The sequence below is a fragment of the Miniopterus natalensis genome, chromosome X, assembly GCF_054644295.1.
Source record: "Miniopterus natalensis isolate mMinNat1 chromosome X, mMinNat1.hap1, whole genome shotgun sequence".
NCBI lineage: Eukaryota > Metazoa > Chordata > Mammalia > Chiroptera > Miniopteridae > Miniopterus > Miniopterus natalensis.
In genome coordinates, this window is record NC_142103.1 from 77,384,143 (window position 1) to 77,406,055 (window position 21,913).

The following is a 21,913-nucleotide window of genomic DNA, read 5'->3' on the forward strand; positions in this document are numbered from 1 at the left end:
AACTTAACTTAGTGACTACCCTCTCATATAACGTGCCACACATATTTACAGATATTTACATATAATTCTAATAATTAAACTTCTCCTAGGCTCCATCACATATATTCACAAGAATATATATGCTTGCCTTTCAGCCCAGAGTTTTCTGTCTCTCAAGCTGCTCTCCAACCCAAAGAAGAGAAATCAGTGCACCATCTCCATGGCTTAAGGCAGTCTAACAGCTCCATCAGCTGTTTGGTTCAGCTGAGGTTAATGGGTTAGTTTTGGAGTTAGGGACGAAAAGGAAGTATGACAGACACTATGAAGAACCCTGTTGGGGGTCTTACATGTAAACAGCCTCTAGCAGTGAACTGCCTTAGCTGCAGAGAGCTTCACTGCAGGAAGTCACACTCTTTCCCAGGTTGGCCCACATCCAATATCCAATGAATGGAATATAAAGGCCCAGTCATCTTGGCCCAAATTGGGATAGCTCTGAAGGGCTATTCTAGCTCCAGAGCTCCCAATGGAGTAGGCCAACACTATCACAGGAGTTATCTCCCTCTGTCCAATCGTGGTTCCATCCCCTACCTTCCACAGGTGTTGATCCTAAAGGCATTCCTTACTAAACATCCTGCCTGCTAAACTCCCTCCAGAGGAATCCAACCTACAGTAGGCCAAGAGCAACGATTCTCTATTTTCCCACAATCCTCTAACCAATTACTATTTTAGAATCAAGTCCTAGAAGCCAAATGACCAAATCAAGTGACAGGAAATTTTTTTAAACTCTTCATACACGAGAAAGGCTTAAAAAATAAATAAAAGTTTTACAAAGCCTTTTTTCCTCCTTCAAATTCATCTGAAATGACAGAAAAAAATATTTTTAATAACTAATCCATAGCAGGAATGATAATCAAAGTATACCATCTGCAGATTAGAAAATTTTTAGGGATTCCTATAAGACAGGGAGCAGATGGGATCAGAATGACAAATAAGAGCAGAAAAAACCACAGTCCAAAATGTATACACAAAAGAGTTTAATTCTACCATTTCCTACTTCAAAAGTAGAATCAGTTTTACACAAGGAACTCCCAAGCTCAGAAAATTTCACACAACAATGATGACTCAGGACAATAATTAAATAACTATCTTTAGAGTAACAAGGCAAGTAAGTCCCCCACATGTATATACGTGAGCAGTTTACTCAATTGTTCACTGCTAGGTTTATGTTTACTTCCCCCAAAGTTATGGTATATAATCTATTCTCTAAAAATATATGTCTATTTGGCTGGGTTGGAGATTCTCACCTTGTACTGGTTCCAAAGAGAGAAAAATGGAGTAGCCTGAAGTAACAAATGTTTCCATCGATTGGTAGTGGTGATGGTGGGATGTGTGGGGGCTACCAGAGACTGACTCTAGTTTTGGACTTACAGGGAAACAGTGAAGAGAATGGATAGAAAGAATTCAATAACTGGTATTAAAAAAGGAATTTTTTAAAAGTAGGAATGCAGTCAATAAAGCTTCAAGGATTTAAAAAAACAAACAAAAATTCACATCTAGGAAATAGAAGCCATCAGCTTGAAATACTTAAAATACATATTATGTATACCTCTGCATCCATCCTCTCATTCCTCCTCTTCCTATTACAAAGAATCAACCTACTGATTACCTATTAATGGCCAGTTCATCTACACAGTGGTAAATGGATCTAATAGCACATCTTTTCAAAGACTTAATTCCTTAGGTTATCTTTCTCTTTTCCCATTTTACTAGATTACTCCCACCAGCTAGTCTGCCAAAACAGTCCAGTTGCCACATGCCCCCTACCTCATCTTCCAAAAAAGAAAAAAAACAAACCTCCAAAAGAAATATCTCTGTATTCTTCATTACCTTCACAGTCAAACATTTTATAAATGGAAAATGTAGCTAAATTCGTAAACTAATAGTTTGCAAAGCCAATGCATATTTTAATGACCAATAAGCAGCAAGGACATAAGCCCCACATGCAAACCTAATTTTCAAGTCTGGGTCTCTACTTATGTGCTCTCAAATTAGTGTACTGTACAAGAAAAAGGTGCAGCATCAAAAAGTTAGATTGCACAGATTTCTATTGTTTCTTTTGTATAATAGTTTCCTTTAAATAACTTACTAGTTTTAATTAAAATTAAAATACCTAATAGAGTATTAAATAATTATTAATACCTGTTACCCTGAAGCCATCTTGCTAAATATTAACCAGTTTCACATATTAATCCCAAAACCTCTGAGCTATCACCTCCCTCCACCCCTCATTTTACAGATTAGAAGACAGAAGCCCTGAGATGTATATTTAATCTGTATAATGGTAATGCAATTGTATACAATAGAGATGAGCTGTAAAAAAAAACCCAAAAACAAACAACAAAAAACAAACAAAAAAGCCTAACTCCAAAACCCATAGATTACACCTGCTTCAAGCTAAAACTGCATTTTCATTAAGAAAGTGTTCACTTGACTTAACACAAAAGTGGCATAATAAAACATCAACATTAAACACCAACAATCTTTCACTCTAGCCCTGAAATAATCTACCAGTTGTTCTGCCCACTAAACACATATGTGGAAAACAAGCATAATAAATCCATCCACTCCACATTAAGATGTTTACTATGATCAAAAGGTTAAAATGCTCTTGCTTGTAAGGATACAGTTTTTCTTTGCTATGGATTTTGCCTTTGGTATTGAGGAATGTAGTATTTAGGGGTGCTTTTAACTTCCTAAGTGAATAATGATCTGGGTCAGCAATTTGGTACTATAAAAAGGACACATCTTGGGGGACTACCTCCAGCTATTTAACTCACTTAATTCTTATAGGAAAAAAAATTTTCAAATGAATAAAAAATGTTTTGTCCAATGCTGAAGCTCATATCAGAGAGATGTGATCATCTCTCTGTGTTACTTACCTTTACAATGGTAAGTAACATTTTTGACCAAATATTGGCTAGCTAAAATGGAAGTTTTATAGCCAGGAATAAGAACAGAAATGCTGAGTCTGTGTTACTTTTCTCAAGTGTCCACCAATGGCTCACTTTCTATGATACAGCCTTTGAAGGGCAAGGATTTTTCACAAGGCAGAACAAAATGGTAGTGTACATGTAGGTGGTTATCAGTTTAACTGAATGGTCTATTGATGATTCACATAGAGTGACATGAATTCTTCTCATTTCCATCTATCCTGCTTTTTGTTCTCATTGTTTAGGATGTTCATAAGCTCACAATTTCTTAGAAGTAAAACTGTAGTAGCCTTGATAAAGACAGAGTACAAACAATTACAATTATTTTAAACACATATATAAATCAAACAGTAATTAACAAGGGGAAAAATTACCTTTTGGATAATCTTCCAATAAGAGGTTGAAGTGACCTAATTGACAAAAGAAATCAGACTCCACTTTTCCTTCAGCTTTTAAGATTAGAGATTCGTAGCAGCGAACAGCCTGGAAATAAAAAATACAAACATTTAAGAAAAAGATAAAACCCTAAACTGCATTTCCTTCCTGAGATAATGCACATATCTTCCACTCAATTACCCAAGAAATCAATATATTTATTTCACTTCTACGTCAGATATAATCAATGCAGCATGTTTGTTTGTTTTTTGAGAGAGAGGAAAGGAGGGAGAAACATCACTATGAGAGAGAGACATCAGTCGGTTGCCTCCCAGGTGCACCCTGACCGGGGATAGAACCCATGACCCTCACGTGCACAGGATGACACTCCAACCGAGGCATACCAGCCAGGGCAAATGTAGCATTCTTTAGAATACCTAAGTATTTATTAAAAGAGCCCCTAGTTATGGCATAAGAGCTTTTCCTATCTATAAAATGGAAATCCTTGCCAAATAATATAATGTAGGAGCACTTTGATAACTTTATTCATAAATTATAAATCTAAATTATTACTGTGGTCCCTGTTGAAATAAACAAATAATATCCATCTTTTGCACAGATGGAAAAAACTTTAATTAAGTTATGTGACAATTCATAGAATCTCCAGAGTATTAATAGCTTCCATTTATACTTAACAGCTACTTTTTACCATAACCTCTACCAGTTTCAAGTACCATAAATTGCGTTTCAACTCTCATGATATACTTCAAACACATCAACTCTAATTCTATTCCCAATCTTTTCCCCCCATTACAATACATGCACATATGCACTCACTCTCACTGTTCCTTCCATGAAGAAAAAAATAATATTTTAAGGTTATCTTTTTTTTTTTAAATCCAGGAGACTGCACGAGAAAATGAATGGTGGAAAGAATAGAATTCTGGAATCTGACTAATTCCGGTTGTCATTAGCTACAAAAGAGCCTGGGGAACTTATCCACTCTCTTTTTTGAGTATTAATAACACTCAAAGGGCTGGCAAAAGGAATAAAATAAGAAAACTTCAGGGGGTTCCAGTAGAGATGGTGGGATAAGTAAATGCAGTACTCGCATCCTCTCACAACCACATAAAAATTACAACTAATCTATAGAACAACCATCATTCAGAACCGCCTGAAATCCAGCCAAATTTAAGTCCTACAACTAAGGATATATAAAAGTCACATCCAGACTGGTAAGAGGGGTGGAGATGTAGAAAGGGCTGGACCCACACCCACATGTGGTAGTTAAAACTTAAGAGGGAGCACAGCCGGGCATGGCTCAGCAGTTGAGCATTGACCTAGGATCCAGAAGATCTCAGTTTGATTCCCAGTCAAGGCATATGCGCGGGTTGTGGACTCGATCTCCAGTCAGGAGCGTGCAGGAGGCAACCGATCAATGACGACTCTCTCATCATTGATGTTTCTATCGCTCTCTCTCCTTCTCCCTCTCCCTTCCCTCTCTCTGAAATCAATCAAGGTGTTTTTTTTTTTAAATCAAGAGGGATATCTCAATGGCAGAGGTGCCCCTGGGGGAGCAAGGGGTCCCAGCCCCACACCAGGCCCCTGAGCCCAGGGTTCCAGTGCCAGGAAGAGAAGTCCCCACAACTTCTGGCTGTAAAAACCAGCAGGGATTGTTGGCTGAGATGAGAAGGAGGGCTGCTGGAGTCCCAGGCAGTTCCTCTTAAAGGGCCCACATGTGGACTTAACTGGGACTCACTCCCTCTAAGCTACATCACTGGGGCAGCAGCTCAAAGGACACCAGAGGCATATGGGAAGAAACTGAATTATCTGACATCAAGGCCAAGTCTGAGGTGGTGGCTGTCTCTCAGACAGAAGTTCTGGCAGAGGCCACTGTTCCTTTTCTGAGCCCTTCTCACACAAAGCCAGCAGGCAGAGGCCATATCTGAGTCTCCATCAACCTGGCTACACTGTTCATCCTGCCCTGGTGATTCCATGAGACTCCACTCCATCCAACTTGCAGGCTCAACCAAGCTGTTTCCAGTGGCTTTTCCATACCAACGGCCTGTCTTGACTCATACTGCAGACTTTCCTAAAATCTCTCAAACAAGTAGCATCTGGCCTTGCCGTGCCCCATATAGCTTGCTAAGTAGCCCCAGGCCTGGAGTGCCCAGCTTGGGTGACTGGGGAGGTTGTGCCACTGGACCCTACAGGAAACCTACTACATTAGGCCACTCTACCAAGACTGAAAGACATAGCAGCTCTATCTAATACATAGAAACACACACAAGGAGGCTGCCAAAATAAGGAGACAAAAACACATGTCCCAAATGAAAGAACAAAACAAAACTCCCCAAAAAGAACTAAACAAAATGGAAGCAAGCAATCTACTAGATGAAGAATTCAAAACATTGGTTATAAGGATGCATAATGAACTTACTGAGAACTTCAACAGAATAAAAAAGAACATGGAAACCATAAAAAAGAACCAGTCAGAAATGAAGGATACACTAACTGAGATGAAGAATAATTTACAGGGAACCACCAGTAGAGTTGATGAAGCCAAGAATAAAAACAACTATTTGGAAGATAAGGAAGAAAAACACATCAAATCAGAACAGCAAAAAGAAAAAGGAATCCAAAAAATGAGGATAGTGTAAGGAGTCTCTGGGACAACTCTTCAAGCATGCCAACATTTCCATTATGGGGTGCTAGAGGAGAAAAGCAAGGAATTGAAAACCTATTTTAAAAAATAATGACAGAAGACTTCCCTAACCTGGTGAAGGAAACAGACATACAAATCTAGGAAGCACAAAGAGTCCCAAACAAGATGAACCCAAAAAGGCCCACATCAAGACACATCATAACCAAAATGCAAAAGGTTAAAGACAAAGAATCTTAAAAGAAGCAAAAGAAAAGCAGTTAGTTACCTACAACGGAGCTCCTACAAGGCTGTCAGCTGACTTCTCAACAGAAACTTTGCGGGCCACAAGGGATTGGCAAGAAATATTCAAAGTGATAAAAAGCAAAGATCTAAAACCAAGATAACTCTACCCAGCAAAGCTATCATTTACAATCCAAAGACATATAAAGAGCTCCCCAGTCAAGAAAACATTAAAGGAGTTCATCACCACCAAAGCAGTATTACAAGAAATGTTACAGGGTCTTCTTTAAGAAGAAGAAAAAAAAGATTAAAAATATGAATAAAATGGCAATAAATACATATCTATCAACAATTGAATCTTAAAAACAACATAATGAACCAGAAGAACAGAAACAGACTCATAAATACAGAGAATATTTTGATGGTTGCCAGATTGGGGGGGAGGGGTGAAAAAGGTGAAGAGATTAAGAATTACAAATTGGTAGTTACAGAACATTCATGGGGATGTAAAGTACAGCATAGGGAATATAGTCAGTAATATTCTAATAACTATGGTGTCATATGGGTACCAGATTTATCAGGATGATCACTCAGTAAGTTATATAATGTCTAATCACTAGAGTGTACATCTCAAACTAATATAATATTGTATGTTGCCTTTAATTTAAAAATAAAAAATGATTTTTAAAAAAGGAAAACTTCTTTATGGCTTTATCACAGTGCTTAGCACTCCATAGGTACTTAAAAATTGTTTCTTTACAATCTCCTTAGATAAGAAAAAAAGCTCTAGCTCTTTCAAGACTATTTCAAGCTGCAAAATAATTTTGTCAAAATTTCCCTGATAACAATTTACTGTACAATGTTGTTACTGTGCCCTAGAGTCGCTAAAGAAAAAAATGTGCATGATTTCTCAAATCTCTGGGTATACATCCAGGTTTAGTGTCCACAAAGAAAGGAACTAGAATAGCTTCCATTATATAAAAAATCCTTTCACCACCACTTCAAGAGCTTTTGATAAGAAAATATGATATGGGCAGAGTACCCACTTAAAATGCCTTTATTTTTCCTCTCCTGTAAAATATAAAGCTGCTGAGAGTTTCAAAATGTGTATCTTAAAATTTACTTGTCCAAAGCACCTATAACTACTCATCAAGTATGGATAAGCCATCCTTAAAAAAGGCAAATTCTGGGGTGATTCTACTATCCTTAAAGCCTAACATTTATAAAAGAACTGTCTTCAGTTCTTATTCCACTCTTAGCTATCTAAATGTGCATATGTACCAAATCACAATCACTGAAATTAATCATTCTGCTTCCTTATAATTAAGAGTCTGAATGCTACACTGAAGTCTCAAAAATTACTATAATTTGGAGGCATGAAATTTCAAGATCCTCTTAAGTCATATATAATCCTATCTGGCAGATGGTTAAGAGTACAAAAATACAATTTATTCCAGTGCTTTTTAATATCAGAGAAATTCATAAAATTGTCAGGCTATAGAAGAACAATTCTTAATTTTACATTAAATAAGTGACTTTTTAAAGCTATCAATGGCACTGTAAGTCTTTAAAGCATTGATTAAAGCAGTTGTCTTTGCTTTTTTTACACTCTTAGATATTTAGAAACTTTTCCAACTCCTCTCTGACAATTTCTTACAGCTGATTAGCATTAAATTTACAAGCAAATATGGCTTCAGGTTAAAAACAAAACAAAAAGGATTCAAGATACAAACACTAGAAATTTTGTTTAATAATTTAAGCTAAAAGATGGCAACATCTTGGCAACTATTCTGTCTTTTTGTTCATTTTCATCTTGTTTGATATTTGACTGTCAGCATCGTCTTTGACTACCAACATTAGTTGGTAGTTGCGTGCCAGCTTTGTTGGATACTACAGGTACTCCTTCACTTATGATGGAGTTACATCACGATAAAACCATCAGAAGTTGAAAATATTGTAAGTCAAAATTGCATTTAATACACCTAACCTATCGAACATCATAACTTAGCCTAGCCTATTTCTACTGATGCTTATCACTTTCGTACCATCCTAAAATCTAATAATCATAAATTGAACCATTTTAAGTCAGGGACCATCTATATTATGAATTTATTAGTGAAACATCATGAATTTATTTGAAGTGTTTGAGGTAAACACTAACATTAAATGCAAGCAAATACTGTCAATGTTTAAGGAGCATTTAGAGGAAAATAAATAAGGAGATAATTTCTAATAATACTAATTTATATGTAATTTAGAATTAAACACAGTATTTTAATAATAATATCTAGTCAAAGGCTAATTATAAACATAAAAGATATGTAGTTAAGATTTAGAACAAAATTCAGGTAAACTTCCATAAAGCAAAATTATTTCCCATTAAAAGGGTTACTTTTATAGTAAAATCATCCCCAGAAAGAGTGTACACACACGCAGAGAAAAAGGACTATAATATAAAACAAATGTAAACATAAAACAAATATAAAACAATATAAAAAATAAAAAGTCTACAGTCGGGCCATACAGTAACTTTTTATTTTGCTCATTTTATATCCTCTATATTTTCTGGAGTTTCCATAATTAACCTATACCATTTCTATTCTTATTAAAAAAATCATTTAAAAAATTATTATGCTTTCCTCCAGGATTAATCTTACCTTTAGTGTGAAGATAGTCAGAAATTTGAAAAAAAATCATTTGTATCTAGATCAGCATCATTCAGTAGAGCACCTTCTGCAATGATATAAATATTCTATAATCTGTGCTGCCCAATATAGTAGCCCCTAGACACATGTGGCTATTGAGCACTGGAAACATGGCTGGTGCAAGTCGAAACTGAATTTTTAGATTATTTCATTTTAATTATTTAAATTTAAGTAGACAGGTGGCTAATAGACAGAATATAGCTAGATAATTTTTAAAGCTTTACAACAACTGAACATTCAATCCACAACCTAAATATTAGGAAAGCTAAATTTCTTATGTTTATAAATGAAAAGCCTATAAAAATAATGGAATATCTTACGCTGGGGATGAGCAATGCCCTCTACAATAATCACTTTTATAGTCTATAGTTGTTTACAGCTAGTAGCTTACACATTTACAATCCTTACCACCTACTGGGAAAAACACTGGAAATAAAAATAAACAGTTAATCATTAAATACTAGAATCAAAGGAGAGTGAACTAAGATCCTCCCAGCTTAGGTGGAGAGCTTGGACGCCTTCCTCCCATTATAGTGTCATTTTCCACAGTGTTCAACATAATTTGTGTTTAGTATCTGCTTTATTTTTATTATTTGAAAAATGTGTTATCTCAGAGGAGTAGTATCATCATTACCCTCTATTTCTAAACCTCGATAAAGTTTAGAGCTCATGAACACAGGCATGTAACAAATTTCTTTTTAATGTTAAGCATTAAAGTCTTTGATGATGAACTTGGTCAGTTTCTAGCTAAAATATAATAATAAATAATATAATATAATATAATATAATATAATATAATATAATATAATATAATATAATAATAATATATAATATAAAATATAATATTTGCTAAATTGCTAAATTGTTAAATATAGGAAACTCTTAAACATGTGATTTTTTTTTTTCAATTTATAAGACTGGCTGAAGTAACTTGGTGACATACAAATGCTAGAAAAAATTAATGTAGATTTATATACACCAATGTATTTCTTTTTTCCATTTTTTTTAATGCCTACCACGGAAGCCTGAGGCAGAATCTCAAAGGAGTCCTAGTTTGATGGCTCCCCTTTCAGAAGCCCCTCCCCTTTATCAGGCTCCTAGGTACTTCCTGCCTCCCTCACCTGTAAGCTCTCTCAGGGTAGAGGCCATATTCCAACCCATGATCATATAACAGGGGTTTAATATATTATTTCTTGCATTAACAAAGTGATGCCACTTTATTATTGTAGTTTTTTAAATAACCCTCTCTTCTCTGTCCTAAACTTTCCATTTCTTAAGAGCTGCAAGTCAGGATCCTAACAATTAATCTTATTAGTTATTTAAAATCATTTCATTAAGGTATAAATCACTAATGTTTTAAGTGAACCAATGCTTTTAAATGAGCCAAAACTTTTGACTATAATAAAAAAAACAAGCATGCAGTTCTGCCCATATTTATTAAAAGCCAGCCATAGACGTACAAAATGATTTAGCAGCTGACTACTTACAGAAGGTTAAGGGATTTAAGCATGTTTAAACATACTATCCTGACCTGTTCCCCAAAACCCTAAAAATATCTGCATCATTAATATGCTTCATATCCTTCCCAGAAAGATGGCTCATAAATCAAAATTCTTCCCCCTTTCTAGACACTCAGCAATGCCTTTGCCTGACTGCTTTTAAAACACCTTAGAAAGTACCTGAGCCCAGCTGGGCGTGGCTCAGTGGTTGAGCACCTACCTAGGAACAAGGAGATTGAGGCTGGATTCCCGGCCAGGGCACATACCTGGGTTGAGGGCCCAATCCCCAGTTGGGGGCATGCAGGAGGCAGCTGATCAATGCCTCTCTCATCATTGATGTTTCTCTCTCTCTCTCTCCCTCTCCCTTCCTCTCTCTGAAATCAATAAAGATACATTTAAAATAAAAATTAAAAAGTAAGTACCTAAGTCTACACCATTTTTTGAAGTTTCAACACACATTTTTTTTAATGAGGGAAGTTACATGCTTTAAATGATATAATTTCAAGTATTACTGATTCTTAATGACATATCTATTCCTGAACTTATATATCAGACTTTTCTTTTTAATTTCATTTGCTTTTGTTGGCAAGTTAAAATTGACAAATCACATACCACCAATTCTAAAGGGTATACTATAGTGAAAAATTTCCCAGTCCTGACCCAAGGCCCCCAGTTAAAGCAATAAATGTTAAAAATAATTCTACTATATTCAAGATTATTTTGTGCAGATGCAAGCACATATATTTTCCCACTTGAGTATTAATATTTACATATTTTATATAAGCACTGTAACTTGTTTCAGATTCTAGGTGTCCCTAACATACTTTGTCCTCTCCTTCTGTTAATAGAAACCCTAAATTTAATTAGGCATATGTTTTCATAGAATAAATACTGGGATTCCCCAGCCATCCTTGCAGGTGTGGCGTAGTGAGAAGTTCTGGCCAACCAGGTATAAGGAAAGCACAAGTTCTGCTTCAACCCCTTCTCTCCCTAGCTGGGATCAACTAGATGGTAGAAGCCACAAGCTGAAGTAGGGAAGCCCAAGTTCCCGGAACAGTAGTATTCCAAAGCAGCAAGAAACTGACTGCCTCTGAGAATTCTTTTAATAAATAAAGTGTCCTAAAAAAAAAAAAAAAAAAAAAAAAAAAAAAGCCTAATAATCATTAACACAATACAAAAGGGATAAGGGGAAGAAAAAAAAAAATCTAGCTGTCACCATTCATACCTAACATTTTAGAGAAGATACGAGAACTTATATATCTGTTACTCTACCCTATCTCCCTCACTCCAATTTTCAACTAGTATACATCATCTTTTATTTATATCACAACAAAATCAATATAAAAAAATTTAAACATATCAGTCTCAATCCTGGATTTCTTAGTCTCTCAGGACCTACTACTCTGCATTCAGTGGATATGCTGGATGCTAATGAGTTAGTATGCATCATTCAAGTAACTAGCACAGAACCTCAAGCACCATTCTTTTCAAATAAACTACTGAAAATGCTTTGCTACTGAAAAAATATTCTCATAGGACTATACTACTGAAATCAAACTAAATAATTTAGTATTAGTAATTCAAGTGTTGTCAGCTAATATTTGAGCTCTTGATATGTACCAGTCACTATTTTAAGCACTTTACATATATTTATTCATTTAATCCTCACAATTATTCCATGAAATAAGAAGGTCCTACTTCAGAGATAGGAAAACTGAGGCATAGAGAAAATAAACCCTGTGCTCCTGGTCACAGAGCTACTAACCAGCAGAGGCTGGATTCAAACAGTATGGCTCTAGAGCCTCTGAGCAGTAAGCTGTTCAACTAGGGTCGTGCCTACAGACCTAAAGTCATTCCAAAAAAAGGACCTCCATATGTCACTCTCGTTCTTACACTTCTACACACTAGCTCCTTCTACAACTCTACCTCTACACCAAGCAGAAAAGCGACACATAAGATCACCACTTCCTGCTCCCACCATCCCACGTGAAGATTTAGCCTCAGTTCTTTACCATGTTTTCTTACCTTGCTTTATTGTAAATCACATAAAAAGCAATCATTATTCAAAAAGACACACACCAAATCAAAACAAATCAGCAACAACAATATAAAAATAAACCAACCAGCCCGGCCGGCGTGGCTCAGCAGTTGAGCGTCGACCTAGGATCCAGGTGGTCGGGGTTCGATTCCTGGTCAGGGCACATGCCTGGGTTGCAGGCTCCATCCCCAGGCGGGGCTTGCAGGAGGCAGCCAATCAATGACTCTCTCATCATTGACGTTTCTATCTCTCTCTCTCCCTCTCCTTTCCTCTCTCTGAAATCAATAAAGATATATTTTTTTAAAAAATAAGATAAATAAACCAACCGAAAAAAACCAAGTTACCATATTCAAAACCACTTGTGGCAGAAAAACAAAACTGCTCTTATAGGTAAATAATAATACACCAGTTCACACAAAATGTGGCATAAATCTGAAAAATGTTAAATGGTTTCACTCTACTTTTTTTGTATCTTCTTAATTATATCTCCTTAGTTTACCTACTGTTGTTATTGTCTCTCTTTAGTATACTTGCCAGAGAAAGGTCAAATACAACAGCAACAAAGCAAATTAGGCTGTACTGTCTCAACCATTTGGCTAGTTTACTACTAACTCTAAAACCTTTATTGTTGATTCATGTAGCCAAACTAACTAATAAATTCTACATTAGCACACATGCACATACATATACACACCCAAGGATAACAATGAATTTTTAAAAAGCTGTTGGCCCAAAACAGCTAAGTTATTTGCCAAACAATTTTTTCTGTATCACGCTAAATGTAACATTGTGCAGATGGGGTATAATCAAGTATATTATTTATAAAGTCTCATTCAAATCAGGCATATGAATTAAGACTTGAATAATCTTTAAAATAATTTACATTTAAAATCTGGAGGTAAGGAGAGTATGAGGTAGAATTTCAGCAGTGACTTCTATGAATATATAGCCCCGAGTAATCCTGCAATTTCCATGTAAAGCAATAAGCATTATACTCTTTTTTTTTTAACCTCATTTGCTTTCTGCTTCCACAAGGTATATTATTTATCTAGAGGTAGACAGAGACAATCTTACAAGCAATCATTCTCCCTGTACACATTTAACTCAAAGTTCCAAAACCACAAAACAGAAAGAAAGCCATCTACAACAAAATTACGTAGAACAAAACTCCATGAGGGTTAAAAGACTATATCTATTATGCTTGCTATAACCTAGATGCTTGCTATAATATATGCAGTTCAAATTAATATCTTTTGTAGCGAAGTATGTATTCATTTGCCTTATACATATGTTTCTAAAATAATAAATGCACAAAAAAGGGAAGAAGCAAGCACCTCACTAGGGGAGGGGAGGAGACAAATTTATGAGCATGAACTCCACTGAAATCTTTGAATTCAACAACTTCTAATATGAAGAAGGCACTTAGATTTATTAAATGAACAATCCTAAAACTAGAAAAACTAACATAATGAAGATTTCTTCCCAAAGATATTGCTTTAAAAAAAAAAACTTAAGCAGTCTGAACATACCCTCCCAGACTTTTGCCTATGCACATATACAAATAGTACAAATCTTTGTATGCAGTTTTATAAAGGATTTCTCATTATATATATTAACTGCTTACCATGTCAAAACATATAGATTTACAATAAATTAACAACTGTATAGCATTTTACTGAACAGTTAAGCCATCATTTGTTTCTACTAAAGAGTACCTGGTTATTAACCAAGTTTTTATTATTACTCGATGAACATAATTTGGCCAATTCATATTTCTTTAAGATAAGTTCCTCACAGTCAAATGGAAAGCACAATTTAAGCTTTCAATACTCCCACCAGCTAAGTTGAACCAATATAATTTTCCACCAGCAGTTCTCATTTTCAGGTTTGATTACTTTTTTTCAAATATTATCAGCTAAGTTTATTACTCCTTTCATGAACTATCAACATGTTCACAGATATAAACAGTTTTTTTCCTAAATGATTTGTCAGGTGCTATTTATGTATAAAGTATCTTTATATATAATATTGCTACAGAATCTCTCTTCCCAGTCTGCATTTGTCAATGAATTTCTTAGAGTTTTTTTTGATGTAAAAGATTTCTCAAAATCAACCACCACTTCCTTTGCAATGTATATATTAGGTTCAGAATTAGAAAATCATCAACCCCTGACCTGATACACATTCACCAATATTTTCTTCTAGTGTAAAGAACCTAATCCCATTTCTCTTTCCTGTGCAATTTTTTACTGGCCTAGCATGATTCAGGATCTGTAATTCCTCCATTTCTCATGAATTAAAAAACAAGATACATACACAGCTGTTTCTGAGATTTATATTCTACACTCAAAGCTTTCCAACAAATGCACTAAGGATGGGTAACAGGAGTTCTAAGACAGAGCTAGCCTCAGCCCCTGGCAAAAAACAGCCAGAGTGCCAGGGCAGCCTGAACCTCTCAGTCAGAGCCCTTGTGTATGTAGCATTGCCAATTCGTAAGTGTCTTCAATAGTATCTCCTGTTAATTAGTATGAACTATCATTTTTCCATGCATGCCATAAAATGAAAAGGGTTGAGAAGTACTTCCACTTCAGGCAACCTGGACAGTCACTCTGCTAAAAACCAAAATTGTCAGACAAAACATGGTGGCAGTGGGAATTACACACATTCTCCATGTGAAGTTGACCTAGCAAGAAAGTTAGAAAGAACAGGCTTGAGGGATAGGGTAGATGAGAACTTAGAAAGGCAAAGGTAGAGAGAGTACTGAAGCAACTTTTTGCACTGAGGACATCTGAAAGCATGTGTAAACCTGAGTGTTGGGTTTAGAGGCCTCATTAAGGGGACAGAACACAAAGCCTGAGGCCACCCAGGAAGATGAGTCAAATAAGATACCCTCCCCCATAACACTGAGATCTCAATGGACTACACCTTCAGTCTAAGTGTAAACTAAAATATAATAATAATAAAACAAAAATTTTTTTAACTTTCTTTAAAACTGGTCTTGAAAGAACAAGGAGCCTGTCTGGCCTGGCTCAGTGGTTGAGCATTGTCCTGGTCAGGGCACATGCCCATGGTTGCGGGCTTGATCCCCAGTAGGGGGCGTGCAGGAGGCAGCTTATCAGTGACTCTCATCATTGATGTTTCTATCTCTCTCTCCCCCTCCTCCCTTCCATTCTCTGAAATCAATAAAAGCATATTTTTAAAAAATAATACAAAATAAATTACAACTGTGATGGTTACAGATACTCTGCAAAAAATATCAACCAACTAGTCTCAGGAGAAACCTTAAATCTAGCTTCTGCAAACAAGACAAAAATTTGAATTACGTACTTCCTGACATCTCAATCTTCCAGTCTATAATGAATTTTAAGATTTAAAGTTCTTAAGTCTTTAGACTTCTGCTACTAGCCAAAATGTGGTGAAATGGACCAAATTTACTCCTGCGTGAAATAACTAAAAACCCAGAGAAAATTTGTGAAACAAAGGTTTTCAGTCATTGGATATGAGAAAACACATGACAATAATCCTTTGAGAAAGGAAAAACAAAGGATATGGGCTCTAAAATTATTCCAAGCTTACTGCCTACAAAGATTTTTCAGGCTGCAACACAGGTATGGGGAATTTTCTTGCCCAAAACAATGCAAGCTGGAATAAAGTGGCACAACATCTTTACAGTTACTGGGGGGGGGAGAATAAATCTGTCAACCTACAATTCTATACTCAGCAAAAATACCTTTCAAAAAAAAGAAGGGGTGAGTACACTTTTTCAGATATGCAAAAGCTGAAAGAATTCAACACCAGCAGGCCTACAGTCTAAGAAATGTTTTTTTAAAAAAATTCTCAGGCAGAAGGAAAATTATACCAGAAGAAAATCTTGACGCAGAACACAGACGACCACCAGAAATGGTAGCTGCACGGGTAATTATAAAATATATTGTCTTACTTTTTTAAAGCCCCCTTAAAACACAAATGACCCCCAAAAATCTGAGATAAACAAAACAAAAACAAAAACAGCCCGGCCAGGTGCGGCTCAGATATTGAGCATCGACCTAGGATCCAGGAGATTGTGGTTCGATTCCCGGTCAGGGCACATGCTCAGGTTGCAGGCTTGATCCCCGGTCGGGGCGTGCAGGAAGGAGGCAGCCGATCAATGATGACTCTCTCATCATTGATGTTTCTATCTCTCTCTCCCTTTCCTTTCCTCTCTCTGAAATCAATAAAGATAAATTTAAAAACAAAAACAAAAACAAAAAAACCACTCCTATAATGGAGCGAGTTTGGCAAGATCACAGGATACAAGTTCAAAATACAAAAAAATATTGTATTTCTATGCACTAACAATGAATAATTGGAAATAAAATTTTCAAATATTTATAATAGCTCAAAAAATATGAACTATATAGACACAATTCTAACAGTATGTGCAGCAGAATCCATATAACTACAAAACACTGATGAAAAATTCAAAGACATTGGCAGAAAGATACCATGTTCATAAATCAGAAGACTCAAAAGCATTAAGATGAGAATTCTCTCCAGTTAATTTATAGATTTTATGCAATTCCAATAAAAATCCCAGTAGGATTTTTTGTAGGTACAGATGAGCTGATTATAAAATTTATGTGTAAAGGCAAAGAAACCAGAATAACCAAAACAATTTTGGAAAAGAATAAAGTTGGAGGGCTCACATGACCCAATTTTAAGCCCTATTATGAAGCTACAGAAATCAATTAAATTCACAAGGTATCACTACATACCTGTTTGAATGGCTAAAATTTTTTTCCAGTTTTACTGAGATGTATCTGACATATAACACTGTGTAAGTTTAAGATGTACAACATGATAAAGTTAGGTAGCACATCCATCACCTCACAGTTACCCTTTTTTAATATGGTGATAACACTTAAGATCTACTCTCTAAGCACCTTTCAAGTATATAATACACTGTTAACTATAATCACATTATATTCTTCAGAACTTATACATCTTGTAACTGGAAATTTGTACCTTTTGACCAACCTCTCTACTGGCAAATACCAATCGACTCCCTCTGTCTATGAGTTGGACTTTAGATTACACATATACCGAGATCATACAGCAGTTGTCTTTCTGTGACTGGTTTAATTCACTTAGCATAATGCCCTCAAAGTTTATGAATTTTTTTTTAATGTGACAATACCAAGTGCCAATAAGGATACAGAACTGAAACTCTCATACATTGCTGGTGAGACTACAAAATGGTACAGTCACTTTGGGACATGATTTGACAATTAAATACAAAGTTAAATGTACATTTATCACATGACCCAGTAATCCCAGTCCTAAGTATTTACCCTAGAGAACTAAAAACTAATGTTCATACCAAAACCTGTAAACAATGTTTATAGCAGCTTTATGCGTAATCAATGAAAACTGGAAACAACCCAAATATCCTTCAACAGGTAAATGAATAAACTGTGGTATATCTATACAACGGAATTCTATTTAGCAATATTAAAGAAATGAACCATTGCTACATACCATGGATGAATCTCAAAGGTATATGCTAAGAGAAATCAGTCTCAAAAGACCACATAGTGTATAGATTTGTCAAAAGTCAAATTTACCAAAAACAGGTAAAATTAACTATATGTCAATTATACCTTGACAAAGTTTAATTTTAAAATGAGACTACAGCACTTCAAGTAGAAAACAGTAACAATGCATTGTACGGTTTGTAACATATGTAGAAGTAAAATGTGTGACAATAACACAAAAGATCAGGATGAGAGAAATGGAAATACAGTCTGTACTATGAAGTCCATACTATGCATGGCATGGTATAATGTAATATTCAAGGTCAATATACAAAGGCAACTGTATTCCTATACACCAGCAATGAATAACTGAAATTGAACTATTTTTAATAGCATTTACAAGAGAGAGAAAAAAAAAGTACTTGGGTAAAAATATAACAAAATATGTGTAGACCTGTGCTGAGGAGGAAGAAAAACACAACACTGTGAAAGAAATCAAATAATATCTAAATAATCAGAGAAATACAATGTTCACAAAATAGAAAATATTATTAATATATCAGTTCTCCCTAATTTGATATTTAGATCGATTCAGGCAACCTCAATTAAATCCTAGCAAGTTTTGTATATATTGGCAAGCTGATCTCAAAGTTATATGGAAAGAAGAGGAACTGGAATAGTCAAAACAATTCTAAAAAAGAAAAAAGTCAGAGGATTCATATTACCCAGCTTCAAAACAACATATTAAGCTACAATAATTAAGACAGTGTGATACTGAGGAAAGGACAAACATACCAATCAATGGAACAAAATAAGGAACCCAGAAACAGGCCCATATCAATATAGCCAACTGTTTTTCAACACAGTACAAAGGCAAGTCAATAGAAAAAGTATTGTCTTTTCAACAAATAGTGGTGGAAAAATTAGAATCCCATATGCAGAACAACAAAACCTCAACACATAGTTCATGAAGTGAAACAAATACATTTTCAACATATCAGTACAGCAAACTCACATGCTGAGAAGCAAATAATCTTAAAAAAAAGGAAGGTCAGAGATACAGAAAGGAATGACAAGCAAAGAAAATGTTAAACATGTGGTATGTGGTAACAACTTTAACAATATATTGTGTTTAAAACATGTAAGGAATGAATATATACAACAATGATAGAATAAAGGAAGTAATGGCTAGAATCCTGCATTGCCCAAGAAAAGGGAAGATGTACCAATTGGAGTTTAATAAGTCAAAACTGGATTCTATAATCCTAAGGCAGCTGTTTTCAAAGTGTGGTTAATAGACAACTGGGGAGTCTCCTAAACCCTTTCAGAAGATCTGCTAAGTCAAAATTATTTTCATTATAATACTAAGACATTATTTCTCTTTTTAACTCTGTTGACATTTATACTGATGATGCAAAAGTAACAGTGAGTAGACAACTACTGCCACTTTAGGAGGAGTCAAGGCAGAGGTATCAAACTGAACTATAAATAAATCATCATATTCTTCACCACCAAGCACTTGCAGTTTTTTTATGTCAGTTTTACTTAAAATACCCTTGATGAAGCAGTAAAAATCATTTTATTACATGTCAACCCTTGAGTATACATTGTTTTAATAATCTGAGATAAAATGGGAACTGTACTGAGGGAAGTATGCATGTGATTGTTTAAGTTGTAAACTCACTAGCCTCTTTTTTCATGGACACCATTTTTATCCACAAGAATAACTGACAAAACTATGTTTATTCAAACTTAGGTATTTGGAAGACATTTTCTCAAAAACGAATAAGATGAGCTTGTCATTTCAAGAAGAGCAACCAACAGTAATTTGTGGCCGATAATCAAATTTGAGATTTCAAGCAGAAATCAGAATACTGAAAAACATATACACGTCCACTGTGAGCTTGACAGCTTCCCAAAATTTAAAGGTTTTCCTAATGAGATTGGTGGTAATATTAACGAATGTATTTTTTTTATATTATATAATAAAGTGTACTGACATTCTAGTAGTGCTCTCCTGCTGTGCCTTCCTTCATGCTCACCCAACTGCCCCAAACCAAAATGTTACCAATTATGTTTCTTCAATCCATTAAAAATATATCTTCCCTACTATTCAGGGATTACAGTATCATTTCAGTATCTACAAAACTTGAAACAAATCTTACATGCCACACCCTGACCTTTAAAGAAAAGAAAAAATTCAGTATATTATCAGCTCACCGATATTCCCAAAGCCTATGGAAGTATCAATAAACCATGCAAGTTTATGACACAACAATATATAGCAATCATTTATGGTGTATTCTGAGTAATATGTCACTAAGAGTAAAAGGTCAACAAAACCCTCTCTCCTCTATGGACAAATCTGACCTTGTGGTTAACTAGTTTTTACTTCTAAAACCTGATAAAGGTGGAATGTGAGTTGTGTTACTAGCAACATGGACTATGGCTTTAAAAAAAAAAAAAAAAAAAAAAAAAATTTACCCTGATTGATGAGATAAATCCGGAGTGAAAGAACTACAAATGAACTGAATATTTTGTAGGCTGCCATAGTTTGGGGATTTCCTGTGTATAAGGACTCTTTTAACTGGGCACGTCCCTATAGAGACTACAGGGAGAGTATGCCTATAAAAGTTACAAAATATATTAGTTCCTACTTGGAACGGGTATGGGGAGGATGTGGATGGGGGAGGGTGGGTGGGTGGGTGGATGGGTGGTATGGGCATGTGTGGGAGTGTGTGGAGTGTGTGTGTCCTAAATCATGTGTGGTAGGCTAAACAAATGATAACCTTACAGGGCAAAATATGTGATTAAATTAGGGGTCTTGAAAGGAAGTGCTTGACATGGATTATCTGGGTGGGCCCTAAATGCCATAAACACGTATCCTTTTATGAGGCAGAAGTGAGGGTTTTCGGAGAGACACACAGAGGAGACAGATGTGAAGGCCAGCCACCAGAAACTAGAAAGAAGGAGCAGATTATCTACCACAGCTTCCAGAGAGGGAATATGATTGCCCTGCCAACTGTTTTCGGGCTTCTGGCCTCCAGAATTGTGAAAGAATAAATTTGTGTTTGAAACCACCTATCTGTCACAGCAGCCATAGGAAACTAATGTATCAAAGGAGCCCTGCACCCACCTGAGCTGTCACTTCATGGGCCAAAAACTAACCCCTAGACACCTGCAAGAATTCCCATAGAAGAGGAATACCTGTCATTGCTCTGTTGGTATGTTTCCTGGAGACACCATTCTGTGTCAATCTAACATCAAGTGTGATCTAATTAGGTCTTACTTGTCTAAATGACTTGAGCCTGCAGTTACTAGCGATATTTATAGTGCCAAAGTACCCAAATCCAAATGCTTTACCCTTTTTAATGTCATCAGAGCTAAGTGCATTGAATAGAAGTGTGGGCTCTGGAAACTGGCTAGACAGGTTTTAAATTTTAGTTTTGTATTGTGAGGCCTTGAGCAAGCCACTTAATCTAATCTCTGTGCTCTGTAAAATAGTAATCTTTTATAGCAATTACCTCAAAGAACTGCTGTAAGGATTAAATGAGTTGATACCACAATTTAAGATTTTAAGCAAAAATTAGAATTTTGGAAAACTTGTATCCACTGACACTGTGAACTTTATGAATAATAATTTGCATCTTTGTTATAAACCACTTGTTTCAAAGTTAATTACTACTTGGCTGTACATCATATTCTGTTTATAATTGTGGTTATATATCTTTCTCTTTCCTGATGTTTTATATTTATGCTCCCCTTTTTGCCCTCTCCCTAAACTTTACGAGAGGTACATATATTTTGCTCTTTCCAAAACCAACTGTTGAATTCTGTATTAACAGTTTTAAATGCTATACTACAGATCACTTAGAATAGGGTGTGTATGTTTGTGTGTGAGAGATATTCAGTATATAACATCACCCTCCC

General features: G+C 35.4%; 1 protein-coding gene across 7 annotated transcripts in view; it reads right to left on the reverse strand.

Annotated features, from left to right (window-relative positions):
* The window catches only part of KDM6A (lysine demethylase 6A), a 212,072-nt gene that overhangs the window by 138,794 nt on the left and 51,365 nt on the right, over window positions 1-21,913 (reverse strand). For all 7 annotated transcript variants that reach the window (XM_087829505.1, XM_087829510.1, XM_087829507.1 and 4 more), the window contains exon 3: window positions 3,344-3,452. In XM_087829505.1, the coding sequence (XP_087685631.1) occupies window positions 3,344-3,452 (109 nt within the window). The remainder of the gene's footprint in view (window positions 1-3,343; window positions 3,453-21,913) is intronic.